General features: G+C 46.6%; 1 protein-coding gene across 6 annotated transcripts in view; it reads right to left on the bottom strand.

Annotated features, from left to right (window-relative positions):
- Positions 1-1,941: 1,941 nt before the first annotated feature.
- Positions 1,942-16,786, bottom strand: part of GDPD5 (glycerophosphodiester phosphodiesterase domain containing 5) — a 177,713-nt gene continuing 162,868 nt past the window's right edge. For 5 of the 6 annotated variants that reach the window (XM_074816509.1, XM_074816511.1, XM_074816510.1 and 2 more), the window contains 3 exons: positions 12,816-12,898; positions 6,029-6,141; positions 1,942-4,679 (listed from right to left, as the gene is read on the bottom strand). In XM_074816509.1, the coding sequence (XP_074672610.1) occupies positions 4,564-4,679; positions 6,029-6,141; positions 12,816-12,898 (312 nt within the window). In that variant the 3' untranslated portion in view covers positions 1,942-4,563. Of the gene's footprint in view, positions 4,680-6,028; positions 6,142-9,838; positions 9,873-12,815; positions 12,899-16,786 lie in introns of those variants that run through there. The other variant, XM_074816514.1, reaches the window with a different exon arrangement.

Raw genomic sequence — 16,786 nt, forward strand, 5'->3', positions numbered from 1 at the left:
AGAGTTAAATAGCACAATGTTGGCTGTCCCAAGCCATTTGGGCTTAAAGCCAGCAACCAATCCTCAGCTCTTTTATTTGAATAACAGACACAGCCTACATGACTCTCATTTCTCTCCTTTCAACTTTTCAAAATCTTTCCCTAGGGTACAGCAATGACAGCCCCCAGTTAGGGATTATTCAATATTGTAGATATCAGGAGCTCTACCCCTTCCCCTAGGGCAATTTTATATTTAACACTGAAATGGTATTTCCAGAGCCAGTCAAATCCATGACACGGTACTGACTACCCATCACCAGCCAGTGAGATAGTGTTGTATTTACTTTAATCCCTTTCAACTATCAGTTAAATGCAGCCATTCAGGGGCTGGAGAAAACAGCTGCTTAACAAAGAACAATCCCATGCTGACCCAGACAAGATCCACTTCTCACCCAAAGCACCTTCTGTTTGCAGCTGGCAGCAGATTCTGGGGTAAAGAATAAACAAAAACAGAGCAAGCACCAAGCAAGGTTTTCCCTTAATATACACATTTAGCAAAGAACTGCTCAGGGACTTCCCAAGCTGGATCTCGCATCCGGACTCCCGTGTTTAATAAGTGTTAATAGACCTATGAGCCATTTATTCATCTTTTAACTTGCTTATGGTTTTTGGCCTTCACAGCACCCTGGGGCAATGACTTGCAATATGTGTGTAAAAAATAAATTGCTTCCTGTTTGTTTGGTTTAAAACTGCTGCCTGATCAGTTCTACGGGTGCGTCATTGTCCCTCTGTGGCCACAAACACTGAAAAATTATTCTACAGTTACTGTTTAAGACTCAGGTCTGCAGAGTCACTCTCTACATGACTGCTTTTCAGCTACTGTCTTATAAAACCTGGATGGGAGAGAACCATAGAATTGCAGAACACCTTGGGTTGTAAGGGACCTTTAAAGGTCATCTCATCCAACCCCCCTGCAATGAGCAGGGACATCTTCAGCCAGACCAGGTTGCTCAAAGCTCCATCCAACCTGGCCTCGAGTCCTTCCAGGGATGGGGCATCTACCATCTCTCTGGACAACCTGTTCCAGTGTTTCACCACCTTCACTGTAAAAAAAAAAAAAAATTCTTCCTTATAGCTAGTCTCAATCTCCTCTCTTTTAGTTTAAAACCATTACCCCTTGTCCTATCACTACAGGCCCTACTGAAAAGTCTGTTCCCATCTTTCTTATAACTTCTCTTTAAGTATTGAAAGACTGTAATAAGGTCTCCCCGCAGCCTTCTCCAGCTGAACCCTCCCAACTCTCTCAGCCTGTCCTCACAGGGGGGTACTCCAGCCCCCCGAGCATCTTCATGGCCTCCTCTGGCCCCATTTGGGCAGGTCCGTGTCTTTCCTGTGCTGAGGACCCAGAGCTGGACACGGGGAGGGGGGCGGGGGGGGAGTCTCCTGAGAGCGGAGCAGAAGTGGAGAATCCCCTCCCTCGACCTGCTGCCCACACTGCTCTGGATACAGCCCAGGATGCAGTTGGCTTTCTGGGCTGTGAGCACACATTGTCAAGTCATATCCAGCTTTTCATCCACCAGTACCTCCAAGTCCTTCTCTGCAGGGCTGCTCTTCATCCCTTCCTCCCCAAGTCTGTATGGATACCAGGGATTGCCAGGTGCAGGACCTTATACTTGACCTTTTTGAACCTCATAAGGTTCACATGGGCCCATTTCTCAATCTTATCCAGGTCCCTCGGGATGGCATCCCTTCCCTCAGGTGTATCAACCTCACCACTCAGTTTGGCATCATCAAGAGGAGATGCAACACAACTGTACCGATCTCAAGACAGACAGATCTCCAAAGCTCCCTCTGGTCAGGCCTTTAGCTCCCTCACAAAGCACAAAAAAGCAGAAAGATAGCAAGAAGATCAAGGCATCATCATTATGTAAGCAATCCCAGAACACACGACAACGTCACAGGCTGGCAGGGAAATACTGACAGTTTATTTCACAGAGCATTGCAGAGTTTATGTTGGTCTAGGTCTATTTTCATCAAAAAAGTATCATCCTTTTAAAAAGAAAGGTAGCAAATATTCAGGACGATAATGGTAACAGTGCATCACGCATAAAGTTTGGGTCTCATCATAAAAAAAAGAAAGAAAAAAGTGAATTGTGAAAAAACCTCTTTGTTGGATTGCTTTTAACACTTCCAAGCTTAGCACTTGACCTTTCAATAAAGTCATCTCCGAGGATAAAAACAGAACATGCAGGTGATTATCAACAGATGCTGAGATTTAAACAACATCTCTCACTTGGCAATGACAATCCACTGGGAATGTTTCAATACAGCACCACATTAAAGGGAGAAGCAACTTTTTTTTTTTCCTCAAAAGCCTTCAGATCCACCAAAATCTTGCAATTCTGCAGGAAAAAAAAAACCACACCATGTTTCACAGACTTGAGAGTACCATACAGAAGGGCAGTATTTGGGGAAGGTAAGAGGCAGCATGGACCAGGGTCTTATTCCACTTACATTCATAAAAACCCAGGGTAGATGCAAACAGATTAACGTCTTGGTTTGCACTGCTTAGGAGGTGCTTACTGAAGCATGACAATCCATATTTTCATTATTAACAGGGGTATTTTTCTTTTACATGGATGAAGTTGGCCACTTTTGTCAAATATTTTTTATACACTAAGACCAAGATTCTGGAATTTCAAAACGCTACTGGAGTACAGCTTTAAAAAAAAAATAGAGCAGTTCAGTGCTGCCAAAACAAGAACAAACTGCTTGAGGCTGTTTTTATTGTGGCTTGTTTCTGGCCTTTCCGTCCTGCTTTGTGCATTGAGTGTGATGCACATCAGCATCCCCCAGACCTCCTCCTCTGCAAGGTGACTTCTCCCAGCTGCTCATGGGTGCTGCAACCCAGCTTGGCCAAAGACTCAGCCTCAGCTCCCCTTCCCTCCACGGGAAAGCCCTTTGATGGTCCCATCGTTTTCAAGGCCGTGCACATCAAGCTTCAAAGGAAGCTCACGCTCAATGGGATTTCTCACGTTGTGTCGACCAAGATCCAACAAGGAAGGAAGCAACCCAACACCAGAAGGCCACAGGGACTGAGCCAAGACCCATTCACAGCTCCAGCAGCCTTCTGGCTGGCTTCAGCTGCCTTGGGAACCGGCTCCGTGTGAACAGCAAAGTGACCCAAAAACAAGCTCCTGTCCATGAGGCCCTGAAGGTCAAGAGCAGAGAGCTGAGACTGCCCTTGGGCTGGCTGTGAGCCGTTTCAGGGAGGGGATAAAATGCAACTGTCATCTACTTGGTTTCTGAGATTTTTTTCTTTTAACCTCTGGTCTAGGATTTTGGTTTAAAGCCTTTTGCATTGGAAACACGCTGATGAGAGCTCCTGCCTTCATGAGCCTGTCAGCATCTGCTGCAAGACCATCACTCCTTTGGAGGATGTGAACATGCAGCTTTTAAAGATCCTGCTTTTAAAGCAAGGAGAAAAGGTCTCCTTGCAGGAATAAATAACATTCTGGGGCTGCTTCACTTTCCAAACTATTTACAACTCCTTCACCCATGGGCATCTGCTTGGCCCACAGAGGGGGGAAGTTCACAGTGCACCACCACCACCTCTTCCTACACGGGTGCAAGGACAGGGAAGCAAGAAGCAACTGCAAATGCCACTTGGAGTGGCAGGCACTTTAACCAGATCCGAGCAGTGATGGTGCCAAAGGCATTGCTTTTTGCAAGCCATCCAGGCTCCTGAGAGCACCCAACTCAGGGAGAAGATAGAAAGAAAGGGAAAGAAAAAAATATCAAACATCAAACCATTGCTGCCAACAGAGGCCAATATACAGCCAACATTCAGGATTTGCCTTCAAGACTGCAGCAGAACATTTCAAGAAGGCCACTCCCCTGTGAGCATCCAGGCTTTGGGGAAGGAGGACGGAACGAGGAGAAGGTGCCCAAGTGACTGAGCCAGTGCAATCCCTTCCCTGGCTCTGAACTTCAGCAGGGAAGAGCAGTGCTATCCCCTCTCCTAGGAAAGCTTCTCTCCTCCAAACAGCCTCCTGGTGCATTAGAACTAAAACTTCATTGCCCAGGAAAGGGGGAAAAGAGGGGAAACAAAACAACAAAAAAACCCATAACAAAAACGACACTTCACGAGAACATCACAACGTTCAGCTACACAGTCTCTGCACCAAGGGAAGGAGTAGAGCAGGGCAAAGGGGAGAAAGGGGGCACACGTTTTTCCCAGAACCCCCCAAGGGGACTCAGGCTATCACATCAAGATTCAAATAACTTCAGCCATAAGGTCGAGGATTTAATGAACACAGTATTTCCACTCATGCCCTGGAAAAATTACACTCGAAAAAAAGGAGACCAAAAAAAAAATTCAGATTTTCTACATATTTACAAAAATAAGCCCCCCCCAACCTCACAACCAGGGAGGTGGAGCAGCTAGTGATGGAGTAGGGGAAGGGGTCTCTGCCTGACCAGCAGTTCCTCAAAGCTTCCCATCCCGCAGCAAGCAGGAGAGCACGGCTCTCGCCGCCGGAGCGAACGCAGGGGACGCCATGCGCCGGGGTTGGACTGGAGCCCCTCACTTCATCCGCAGCTTGGTGTCCCGATGATCCGTGGGGGTGACCATCTCGTTGGCATAGCCATTCTCGGAGCAGGGAGACAGCTCGTCCATGGTCTCCACGCTGTTGTTGATCTCTGGGGAGGGTAGAGAAAGCAGGGACATTGTCACAGGGGTGCAAGTCCCAGGGGCTCCCCCGTGGATGGGGGAACTGAGGCACTGAGCAGCTGTGCGATTCCACCACATGGGATTTCACCCTGGGTTTAGTAACACTGCACCCATTTAAAACCAGTTCCAGACAGGTTCTGCCTCCAAATAGGAGCTCACCTCTAAATTTCAGACCCTGACAATTGTGCCAGCGTCAGAGGCAAGACTGGACCCCCCCCGCCCCCCCATACACATCATGTTATGTCACAGGCTGAATTAGTCACTTGTGGGGAAAAAGGTGCAAAATAGCTGAACTTAAATCTCTACCCAAATGGCCATTCTGGAAAAGGGCAGAATCCTACAGTCACTGGTTTCACTGGGAAAAACGCACAACTGCCAATGTTTTAATTGTAAACACTCACCCTAAGCAAGAACATTTGTTTCAGGAGCACAAAACTAACATATATCCCCTACCTCTAAGGATAGTTTATGTCTAGGACATTTTATATCTAGAAGACTCTGGGGAGGCTTAATTCTGCTGTGACCAAATCCTTTCCCTCTCTGTGTTTCCGCCTGATTTTCACCATCTCTGGAGGGCAGAATCAGGCCTGCATTTCACACAATAAGCTCTCTGAGGCAAGAGTTGTCTTTTTGCTGTGTGTGCTCAGTACAATAAACCCCAATTCCTGCTGGAGGTCTCTAGCCCCTAAATACAAGGAAAGAAAACCCATAACAAAGCTCAAGGGGAGATTATAATCACATTCCTTCAAATGCGAGCTTCATGCACCAACTTCAATCTTTTAAAGCTGAATGTTTTCCTCTTTGTACACATTTCTGGGATCTTTCTTAGAGGTGCGGTGAGATGGACACATTTCCAGCATGTTCCAACACAAATAAATGCTGGGAGGAGCACAAGGATACCAGGAATTCCTCAACATATAGCACCACTGAATTCCAGGTCTACCCCAAACTCCCCACCACTATTTGTGGTGACCTAAGCCATTATTTTAATGGGTTTTATAGCTTTTGACACACTGTTGACAATTGAGAGCGGAGATGATGTGGGACAGTATGACAGAGCTGCATGGTATAACTTGGGAAATTAAATGCAGGATTTCTGAGCAAATCAGTGCTCAGACCTGCACCACTTTGGGATGGATGAGCCATGCCCACATCCCACAAGTGGTTCAGTGCAGCACGGTCAGTCCAGTCACCCTGTCCCACCAGCAGAAGATGACACCCGTATCAAGACCACCACCACCTCCACCAGCAGCGAGCAGGGTGACAGCTGAGGAGATAGATGGAGCAAAGGCCTCTGACCAACCAGGCCCATCCATACCCGAGAAGATCAGCTTCTCCTTCATGATCTTGACATCCCGGCTGGACTGGCGGACAGCAGCGCTGAGCATGATCTGCTCTGGGTTGTAGGTCCTGATGCTTCCTAGGCGCCACCTGCAAGACAAGAGGGGGATATCAGGGGCTCGTCTCCCCAACCATGGGAGCATCCTCAATGCAAGTGACCACCAACAATGTGGAGACCAACACGTCCCAGAGACCCTCATGCCTTTGCTCCCTTGCTCCTACGCAACCCCGCACAGTAGGAGGACGTTCAGAGATGAGTATGTTATCTCAGAGGGGTACAGACATACAAGCAGGTCATCTTTAACCACCTTGAACATCCTAATTCCACTAATTTCACCAAGGACTGCAGAGGCCCCAAACCCCTCTCTATCACATCAGAGCTGCCCAAGGAGGTAGGGCTATTTTGACTCTTCGGGTTGGAAAGAGGGAACAGAACAAGAGACCAAGCCAAGTAAAGAAACCATAACCTTTTCCTTACTAAGCAACATGCTCACACTTGTGGGAAAATAGAGCTCAGAAGACAATTTAAGGTCTCAAACCTGAGACACAGCAGACACCAACATGAGCTACTCTGCAGGAAAATACAAGGAGTCCTAATGCAGGTAGCTGTCACATACAGTGCCCTTAAATGGAATTTCTCCCAGTGCACTTCCCTCCCCAGATGCCAGGTCTTTACTTAAATGTTTCTACACAAACCCTCCACTTTATAAGCCTTGATGAAACAGTGCTTACCACAAGTTTCCACCACATAAACATGATGGGAACTGGCTCCACTTAAAATTAGCCAGACTTTTATTCTTATTACTGAATGTATGTTAATAAAATTACTGGTGGTAGTAATAACCAATAGCAGCAAGTTCAAGGGGGATTTTGCTTTTAAAGCTGTTTTTCAGCCTGAGAGCACCACTGTAGCAGACCCTCAGCTGCAGAGCTGCTGGCAATAAGGGTGAAAGGTGAGCTGTTGCCACAGTAGGGGAAAACAGGGCTTGGTGGCTCAAAGCAGCTGTACCCAAGATCCCATTGCAGAGGGATGCTGTTTAGGCCAGACTTTCACAGCCCACACCCATCCGATGCGTCCTACCTCCTGACCACAAAGGAAAGCTTTTGTAAATCCCACTCTCCCTGCCAGAGCAAAGGATGTTATAGAGGCTATTTAATGGGAAAGAGCAAGGATTCAGGGTTGTTTATAGAGTTTCTGATCTTCTGGCACCATCTAGTGGTTTACCCACAGAAGAAAGGTGTTTTGGTGGTTGTTTTTTTTTTTTTTTTTTAGGTGACAACTGCCTTCTCTTAAATTACTAACTCCCTCCCCAACCTCGGGGAGCAGAGGATTTGAGGAGCCCCACACATCTCCAGCCTGGGTCCACAGCATCAGCCTGACAAAGCAACATCCACAAAAGAGGTTCTGCAATTTTTCCAGGAAAACCTAGCTGGTGCTGATTTCACAGGGGTGCCCTTCCCAAATCCCAGCAGCTGACACCACGCCATCAGGCTCTGACCGGGGTATGGATGAAAGGGGTGCTCTGCTACAGAGAGAAGAGGGGGTGGGATGGCAACACAACACAACTCACAGACCCATGGACAGAAGTAACATAGAGGAGGCACAAGGAGGCAAAGACATTAAAGTATAAAAAATTTTAAAATAAAAAAATTATTTTTCTTCTATCATCATCTCAGATGAGCCACTCTGACTTGGAAAACCACCATTTTTACCCTTAGTGTCCCATGCAGACAGATCCCACTAAGGTCAATGTGGCTGCAAGTTCATAGAATCTCACAGGGTATGATCCTCCTTAAACTATAATCAGGACCAAAACATATTTGTACAAGTCTTTTCTTTGCCCACAACATCAGGATTTTCAGCATCAGGCTGGGCTGTGTGGCCAGAAGGCACAATGATCACTTACCCATAGGTCCTAGATGTCCCATGGAGGCCATGGGCTGTTTTGAGGCATAGACAGCCCAGCCTCAAAGGGGTGCAGGGACTAAGGCCTTTTCTCTTCCTGCCAAGAGGAACAAGCACTGCACTCTGTTCTCCACCCTCCCACGGCAGTTGTGGTCAGACCCCGGGCGATTAAATATGCATGAGTGGCTGATGACTCCTCTCACAGGGGTGCATTGCTCTGATTGAACAAGCTAGGAGGGTCACCCCATTTTTCAGGGGTACTCTGAAACACTCTCTTAGAAGAGCCACCAGTACATTTAACCATGATGCAACTCCAATCAACACCATATGAAATACTCTCTGCTGTGCTCAATAGCCTTTGGGTCTCCAGAAAGCTTGTTTAATAGAAAATAGCACCTCTCCTACCCCCTTGGACTCTGTTGTGATCGACCACGTTTAGGACAGCAGCGTGCAAAAAGGCCAGACAGACAGCAGGTAGGTCTTGTTCTGGGAGGCTGGCGTCAAAGCAGACCAGACGGACACAGGGTGGGAACAGACTAAAAAATACTGGGACAACAACACAGAGACAGCATACACCGTGTTAGGGCCACGACTGGGACCCTTGGTTTGGAGGGGAGATGCTAAATGACAGGGAAAGGGGATGGGAGAGGGGCAAATCAGGGAGAAAACGGGGTTCATTGGTACCGAGGTGATAAGATGGAGAGAGCAAAGAGCCAAGCCAGCTGCAACCAGAGTCCCCATCCTGCAACTGCTCTTGCCTAAAGCCTGCCCAACTCCTCCATGCCTGTCTCCTCCTTATCCATGAGCCAGGGAGCAAGGGGGAGGCACAAACAGGGAGAACACCCAACCTCCCTGCACCCACAGAAGGGCTCAGCCTGGCCCCACAGCCAGGTCCTGTTTAGGGGAGATGCCGCGAGGACGTAACGCCGCAAGTCCAAGGTACCTCGTGAAGCAGGTGATACTTGCAGGTGGCCAACCCCGACCCCCAAGGCAGTGGGTGGGCAGAGGGAGAGGGGCAGATAAGCACAGATAGGGAGTAGCCAAGTCCTCAGAAATACAACCCCATGGCACAGAGCAGAAGGAATGGACAAGGTAACATGTGAAGAGTTTGGTCCGAGTACGGGTGCAGCGAAGGCTTTACTGCAGGAAAGCGACAGCGCTTCCCTCCAAGGGGGAAGAGAATGACTGGTGAGAAAACAGCCAATACAAGGAGAAACCTGGGTTTACAATTGATGGCACTTCAAATCCAGCATCCCAGGCTTGTTCTTTTCCTGGGTGCAACTCTATTTATTTTCACATTGCATTTCCCATTTCACAGTGGTGTAACTGGGAAGAGACTCCTGAAGGATCCAAAGCTCCAAGTGCAGCAAGGGGTGAGCCAAACCTTTCCAGATATTTGCCTTATTAATTCCCAGGCCTAGAGAAGTGCTACTTTGTATAATTGAACAGGTTATATTACTTTCTTTAGCACTGGACAGTTTAGAAGAGGCTGGTCTCAAAAACATCTGGTAAATGCGAGAAGGAAGGGGATACTTCACATGGGATTATTTCCAAGGAGAAAGCATTACATCCACTGGGAATTTCCCAGTTATAATACACTGCAGGACCTCAGAATAGGGCTGTTTTAAGAGGCAATGATTTGGATCATTGTAACAAAAGGTTAGATTGCCTTCAAAACTTCCACCGGCTTCAGCATCAGGCTTCTGTGGTGCTCATGGCTATGGACTATACAATGTTCAGACCCTTATGGTCCCCCCTTGTGAAGCCAGATGTTTGAAAGCATCATAAAAAACTATGTCCTGCTCTGTCCATCTGCAGTGAAGCCATAGCAGAGAGGGAGAAAGAAAGAGAGAAAGGAAGGTTGAATGAAAGAGAAAGAGGAGGAAAGCACCAGAATTACCTGATCATGTGATAGCTGTGAGATGCCAGAATGCAGCAGAGAGAGAAAGAGGAGGAACATGCACAACAGTCAGAGCAGTAAGAAAATAAACAAGGCAAAGAGGCAAAAAAAGATCGGTTAGAAGTCATCACAGTTGGTATTTCCCCTCTGGAGAGGCTGCCACGATCCCGTCACCAGGGCTGAAGCAGAACAGCAGGAGCAAACCCTACCCGTGGCTACGGAGGAGAGACAAGCCATGCGTAGGAGAGAAGACGAGCACATCGAAGCGGTGGCTCTGTTCCCACCCACCTCCTCCTCCTTGCATGAAGGAAGCAGCTCTGTTTTGCCCCGAAAAGGACTTGAAAAAACAAAACAACAACAAAAACCCTCCCACAACACTGAAGGCCAAATGCCAACCCCCATTTCCTGGAGCTGAATCACATCAGCAGGTAGTAGTTAGGCAATTCTGCTCCAATTTGGTTTGGATATATCCTCCAATTCTTTCATGTGGTGGAGAAACTGGAACGGCAGGGAAATGGGTGCCTCCTGCACGAGGCTCTTGGAAGAGCAAGCCCTTTGCTGCAGAAAGTCCAACTTCTAGTACTAGAGTTTCTACTTCTCCCTTCCACTGACTTGAGGTTGAGTTGTGCCAAGGGAGACATCCAAAAGACAACATTTCACAGAATCCTTCAGGTTGGAAAAGACCCTTGGGATCACCGAGTCCAACCATCAGCCCAACTCTACAAAGTTCTCCCCTATCCCACATCCCCCACAGCTCATCCAAACCACCCTTAAACACATCCAGGGATGGTGACTCCACCCCCTCCCTGGGCAGCCTATTCCACTCTCTGACCATTCTTTCTGTGAAAAATTTTTTCCTCATGTCCAGTCTGAACCTCCCCTGTTGCAGTTTAAAGCCGTTCCCTCTTGTTCTGTCACTAATTACCTGTGGCCCTGCCATGATAGACCCCACATGGCCAGACCTCTCTGAGCAACTGCCTTTCTATGACAGGTCCAGAGGCTGGGCAGGGAGCTCAGTGCTCCAGACTGATGGACCCTGGGGAAAGCTGGTGGCAGTTCCCAGCTCTTCTCACCCGTATCACACACTGAGGGTGGAAGAGAAATCCTGCAATAACGCTTTCCTTCCTTACCCTGCTCCCTCTTGCCCCACTCCATCAAACCTCTTCCAAACTGGGAGAGTTTCAATCTGTGCAGAGAGGAAGAGTCCATCTATTTCAAAGTCCAGGTAGGTGCAACTTCCTCTCCAAGCATGCATCATTTCACTCTGCTCTGGGACCTATAGTTCCCATTCAGCAGGTTTAATCAGCTTAATTTCTTCAGCTGTGGTCTCCTGGGTCTGATTCAAGACAGCCTTCTAAAACTGCAGTCTTCTGCACCATCTCCCAAAGTCAAGTATCTCATGAACTTGGCCTTCAAATTCTGATCTTTAGAGAGGTCAGCCCTTGCCTCCAGATTCCTCCCGTGCATTTCTGTATCTGACAGAAATACAGGATCTAAAGACCAGGGACATCTCTTATTAAACCAACTGACAAATTTGAGGGAGTGTAAAAAGCTTCCAGATAACGCAGCCACAACACCTTTCTGGAAGAAAGGTTTAATAGGCCACAATTCAGATCACAAGACTGCTTAGAAGAAATTTAATCTCATCTCGGTCAGTGCTTTCATTAACTGTTGGGAAAACTAATATGAGAGGAGAGTTTTGAATCTGCTGCTCACTCCATTATGCCATGCTGGAATTAGGAACCTGCTGGGCACAGGTTTACCAGTGTGGGACTGTGCAAGTCATGAACTTAGACACAATTATAAACACGTGGCCTGAAGTCAAATCCATAGCAAGTGATAGCAGGAGCAATAGCCTACTGTGACATGGCAAAAATACCTGGGTAATTACCCACCCAGATCATGCAAGCAGATGATCTGGGACAACGCAACAGCAAAATCACTAGTTCATGAGGCTGAAGCAAATTAAATTGCTGCTCCTAACGCAAAGGCACTTTAGATATCAAGAAGGAAAGCACAGGTCCCTTGATGTCTCTAGGACAGTTGTTGTGCATGCCAAAGCAGATGAGATTATAGAGTCAGGGGAAGAGCAGATGCAATTTCAGAATGAGATATTTTCCCAGGAGAGGGTTGCTGCTGCTTCCTGGAGGGAGCACACATCTCTGAGCTCACGCTTCTTCCCCAGAGAGGGTAATTACACTGTCACTACTGACAGCTAAAATGCCTCCCAGGAGAAAAGACATCACCAGGAAGACACCGTGGTTTCCTCCAGTATAATCAAGAGGAGGGTAGCTTGGCCAGCTCTGCCATTAGGAAGATGATTTACCTCCTCCTGATTTATCAGTGTCTCAACTTGCTCTGCTCCTAGGTTTTATGCTCCACATTTGTGTTCAGGGACCCTGGCTAACAGAGAGGCTTCTGCAGTGCCCTCATCAAATTCTTGCTCTCCCTTTTCTTTGGAAAATGGAGAGATTTGTGCATCAAACTAAGCAACTGATTTGATTCACTACATCATAATATTCCTATTTCTTCACCCAAACAGGCACAAACCGATTTAAGAAAACTAACATGTTCTTTTTGAAGTCTATAATGGCGGAATCTCAAAACATCTCCTCTTCTTCATTTAAAGTGTTTTAATCTCTTTCTGAATGTCCATTTCCTTAAAGCATTTACAGTTTCTCTCCCACACGCATTTATGAACAGAGTCAACGCATCTATCGCTACTATTTTGAGATATCTCATTCTTTAAAAGTAGTGACTACATCCAATCCAACGTCTTATCTCAGAAGCGGAATTATTGTTTGCAGTCTTCGTAGGGATTTTTAACAAACAGTTTCCCTGCTGTTGTAATCCAAGTGCCTGGGGAACACGGTGCTCCTCTCCTATCTCCACCCCACGCTCTGAACAAAAACACACGCCACAAATACATGAGAGTCAAGCTGTAACAATACTACTTACTTCTGGAATATAAAAACTCCTACAATTATGATAAATGAAATGAGATCAGACGTGATCCAGATTAGGTGGTACTCGTCTGGAGGCTGGAAGACAAAAAACAGAAGCAGACTTTAAACCTTCTGGTTTGTACAATCACAGAGAGACCACACATTGCTAAGTTACCACCAGGGCAGAAAGAAAAGCACAGAGCTGTAGGGGTTGCATATAAATCACAACGTTTATGACATTTCTAATGCTAGCCTGTCACCCAAAAATGACATTATCAGGAAAAACTGCAAACAGGAACAATTTTAAACTCTCCCTCCTTTCGTGTGCTGACATTTACTCAAAGCTCTGTGGGCTGAAAGTTTCCCATCTCAGCTGTACCTCAAGATGAGGGCAAGATGCTGTTTGGAAATCCAAGTCCATGGAAGAACACAGAAATAAATCCACATTGCACATGAGACACACAGGGTCCATTCTGAGTGCTAATGTTAGCTGTTCTGCACAGTCCCTGTGTTATAAACATATACTTCTTGATTTCTGTCCTTTAAGGCACCAGTAGCCCTGGCTCTATTTGTCAGTTTGAGTGGCTGTGGTCATCACACCAGGTAAACCCAGCTGAACCCATTGTCTGAACCCAGCACAGAAGCACACTACTTCACACTGATTTTTGTGCAGCCCAGGGAAGAGCAGCCCAGGTGGTCAAGGAGGCCAATGGCATCCTGGCCTGTATCAGCACTAGCGTGGCCAGCAGGGACAGGGAAGGGATCTTACCCCTGTGCTCGGCACTGGTGAGGCCGCACCTTGATTACTGTGTTCAGTTTTGGGCCCCTCACTCCAAAAAGGCCATTGAATGACTCGAGCGTGTCCAGAGAAGGGCAACGGAGCTGGTGCAGGGTCTGGAGCACAGGTGTGATGGGGAGCGGCTGAGGGAACTGGGGGGGTTTAGTCTGGAGAAGAGGAGGCTGAGGGGGGAACTCATTGCCCTCTACAACTACCTGAAAGGAGGTTACAAAGAGCTGGGTATGAGTCTCTTTAACCAAGTAATGAGTGATAAGACAAGAGGGAGTGGCCTCAAGTTGCGCCAGGGAAGGTTCAGACTGGATATTAGGAAGTATTTCTTTACAGAACGGGTTGTTAGGTGTTGGAATGGGCTGCCCAGGGAGGTGGTGGAGTCCCCATCCCTGGAGGTGTTTAAGAGTCGGGTCAACATAGCGCTGAGGGATCTGGTGGAGTTGGAAACTGCCAATGCTAGGTTAACAGTTGGACTAGATGATCTTCAAGGTCCTTTCCAACCTAGATGATTCTGTGATAGTAAAGATAAGAAAGTGATGATAATAACAATAATCTACTCCTGATAATGCTCAGAAGGCACCTACCAAGGACAGCCATGAGTGATGCTAACGAGTTTCTCCTATCCCAAACCTGGACTAGTCCCAGCTAGGAAAAGGTGCCGATTCATACCACACAGATCCATCACAACCATCAACACCACCGTTGATGCACACAAATAATATTTCATTAGAGAAATAGAATACACAGTGCATAAAGATGAGTTCATGCAATGTAGCGTGACATGGATAAAACCAGTTGGGAGCCATCAACTCTGCTACCTCTGTCTCCCAGCAGAGAACAACTTGTTCTTCTGTTCAGTCTCAATTTTCTGTCTCAATTTATCTTGTGAAAGTGCAACACAGATTTAGGAGGGCAATGCTTTACTTAGCCAGTGCTTCTGATGTAGGTTTAATCCTTGTATTTTCCAGCTTCATTACAGAAGGGTGACATTAAATGTAACATTTGCTGCATCTATTAAGACGAACAGACACAAAATTCACATTTCCTTGGCAGGAGAGTGCCATTGTAACTATTTTGAATGAAAACTCAGAGTCTTCCAAGCTAGAACAAAGTCCACACATCTAAATTTTTAATTTAAGCAACTGTTGGTATTTCACAACTGAAGGATCCAAATAACAGGTTTTCCTGTGGGGAAAAATTTGTATTTCCTACAATATACCCCAAGCAACAGGTAGACACAGCTTTCTGGGCAAACTAGCATCTGATTACAGTTTGGGGTTTTTTGGGGTTTTTTTTTTTTGGTTTTTTTTTTTTTTTTTTTTTTTTTTTAAAGTCCTGCAGAAAGCTCAAAGCTAGAAGCTTTTGGTACCAAACCAAGATTTTATAAGTGACAAAAACGGAATTTCAAGGTGATCAAAGGGGAAAAACTGTATTTTTTCCAAAGACATCCACCCCACGCACATCATTATTAGGAGTGCCCAGTGAGCAGGTGTCCCCTCAGCTCTGCAGAGGGTCAGCAAACATCTATTGCAGAGACAACTTGTTATCCTGCTCCATCTGCACCAAGACCTGCTCAGGTATTTGCTGTATTTCACCTGCAATTCCTCTTTTTTACACAGGGTAGTTTCAGTGCGATTAGTTTGGGGGTTTTTTTTATAAAATTTACTCAATATAAGTCCTACTCTTGAAATCCTCACATTTGCAGCCCATCAAACCCTTCATCAATTCAGTGCAACTGGGCAGAGAGCATCTCAAACTCTGGCTCTGAGGGAGACTTCCAAAAATGCAGAAAGAAGTCCCACGCTGGGCTCCTGCTTTAAAGACATCAAGTTAGGGGCTGAACCCCAGCTCAAGCTTTTCAAAGCCCTCCTCTATGCTGTGTCTGATGACCTCTCTTCTTACCAGCAGCTTTTTAAGAGTAGAGTGGAGACTGTCACTTTTTCTTCTCCCCTCCCCCCCCCTTTTATTTAACTGAAACACAAACATATTTTTGCAATTACAAATGGTCCCTGGGTGAATGAAGCAGAACAGATTTGTACCGTTCAGCTGGTGATAAAGCCCAGTGAAACCCCCAAGGGCACTGGGCAGCCAGAGCCTGGCTCCCAAGCCATTCCCCATGTGGTAGAGGGGGCTCAGATGGCAAAACTGGCTAGATTACATCACCCAGGCACTTCAATATGCAGAAAAAAAGGGATTTTTATGCTGTCAGTGATATAAGAGTGTGCACTCGCTGCAGAGGGCTGAGTTGGAAATCCAGCAGGTGGGAGAGCCCTTGGAGGAAAGCTCCAAGTATCAGCAAAGAGGCTTTTGGAGCTAAAGCTGCCAGTGACGTGCACACAACTCCTGCCAGCTGTAGAGGAGGACAGATGTTTGCAGCAGCACATTTCGAACAATAATAATCTCTTCTGCCAACAGATTCAGTCTTTATAAAACCATTTCCAATTCTCCAGCTTTATCACACACCAGTATGAATTTGTGTAGTCAGATATAAGCAGTAAGTTAAGCTAAGGCTAAGGACATGGTGCATAGATCTTCATCCACCTAAGGCAGTAGTCTTGAGGTCCCACCTCCAAGCTAAAGATGCAGATAACTCATTAACGTTAAATTCTCCTCGTGCTCATCTCATTCTCCCCTTTCCCAAGGAGATCTGCCAGAGTAGCAGGTAAAACAGCTGCCCAGTCCTACCCCCAACAGGATCTGTGATGAGAAAACAGCCCCTCCACCACATGCACTTACACCACTGCAGCTGAGCTCTTGTTCTGGGCATTCTTTGATACAACTATTTCATAGTTTTCCTTCCAGTCCAACATGAATATTTATGTTTGGTTCAGAGACCTAAAGTGCTAGGGGAGTTTTCAGAGTTTACTGGCTACATAATAGGTAAGGGGGCTACCTTTGGTCTCTGGTTGTTCCTTGCCCAGCAGTGGGGTAGTCAGAGATAAAACTTGTCTTCATTTGGTATTAAAACCACACTAAAGTTAGGCAAAAAGCTAGTTTTGCAGCTTGGCTAAAACACAGAAGCCAGGTTTGCTGGTTCACCTGTGTACCTGCTTCTCCTGCAACTCAACAGCTGCTCGGCAGGTCTGGAAAGGTTTTTTTCCATTGGAGAAAAATAGAAAAATCATATGGATTAAATGGGGCATGCAACACAATGTCCACAGCTCCCAAATCCTCTATGGGGAGAGATGCGGCTG

The sequence above is a fragment of the Strix aluco genome, chromosome 2, assembly GCF_031877795.1.
Source record: "Strix aluco isolate bStrAlu1 chromosome 2, bStrAlu1.hap1, whole genome shotgun sequence".
NCBI lineage: Eukaryota > Metazoa > Chordata > Aves > Strigiformes > Strigidae > Strix > Strix aluco.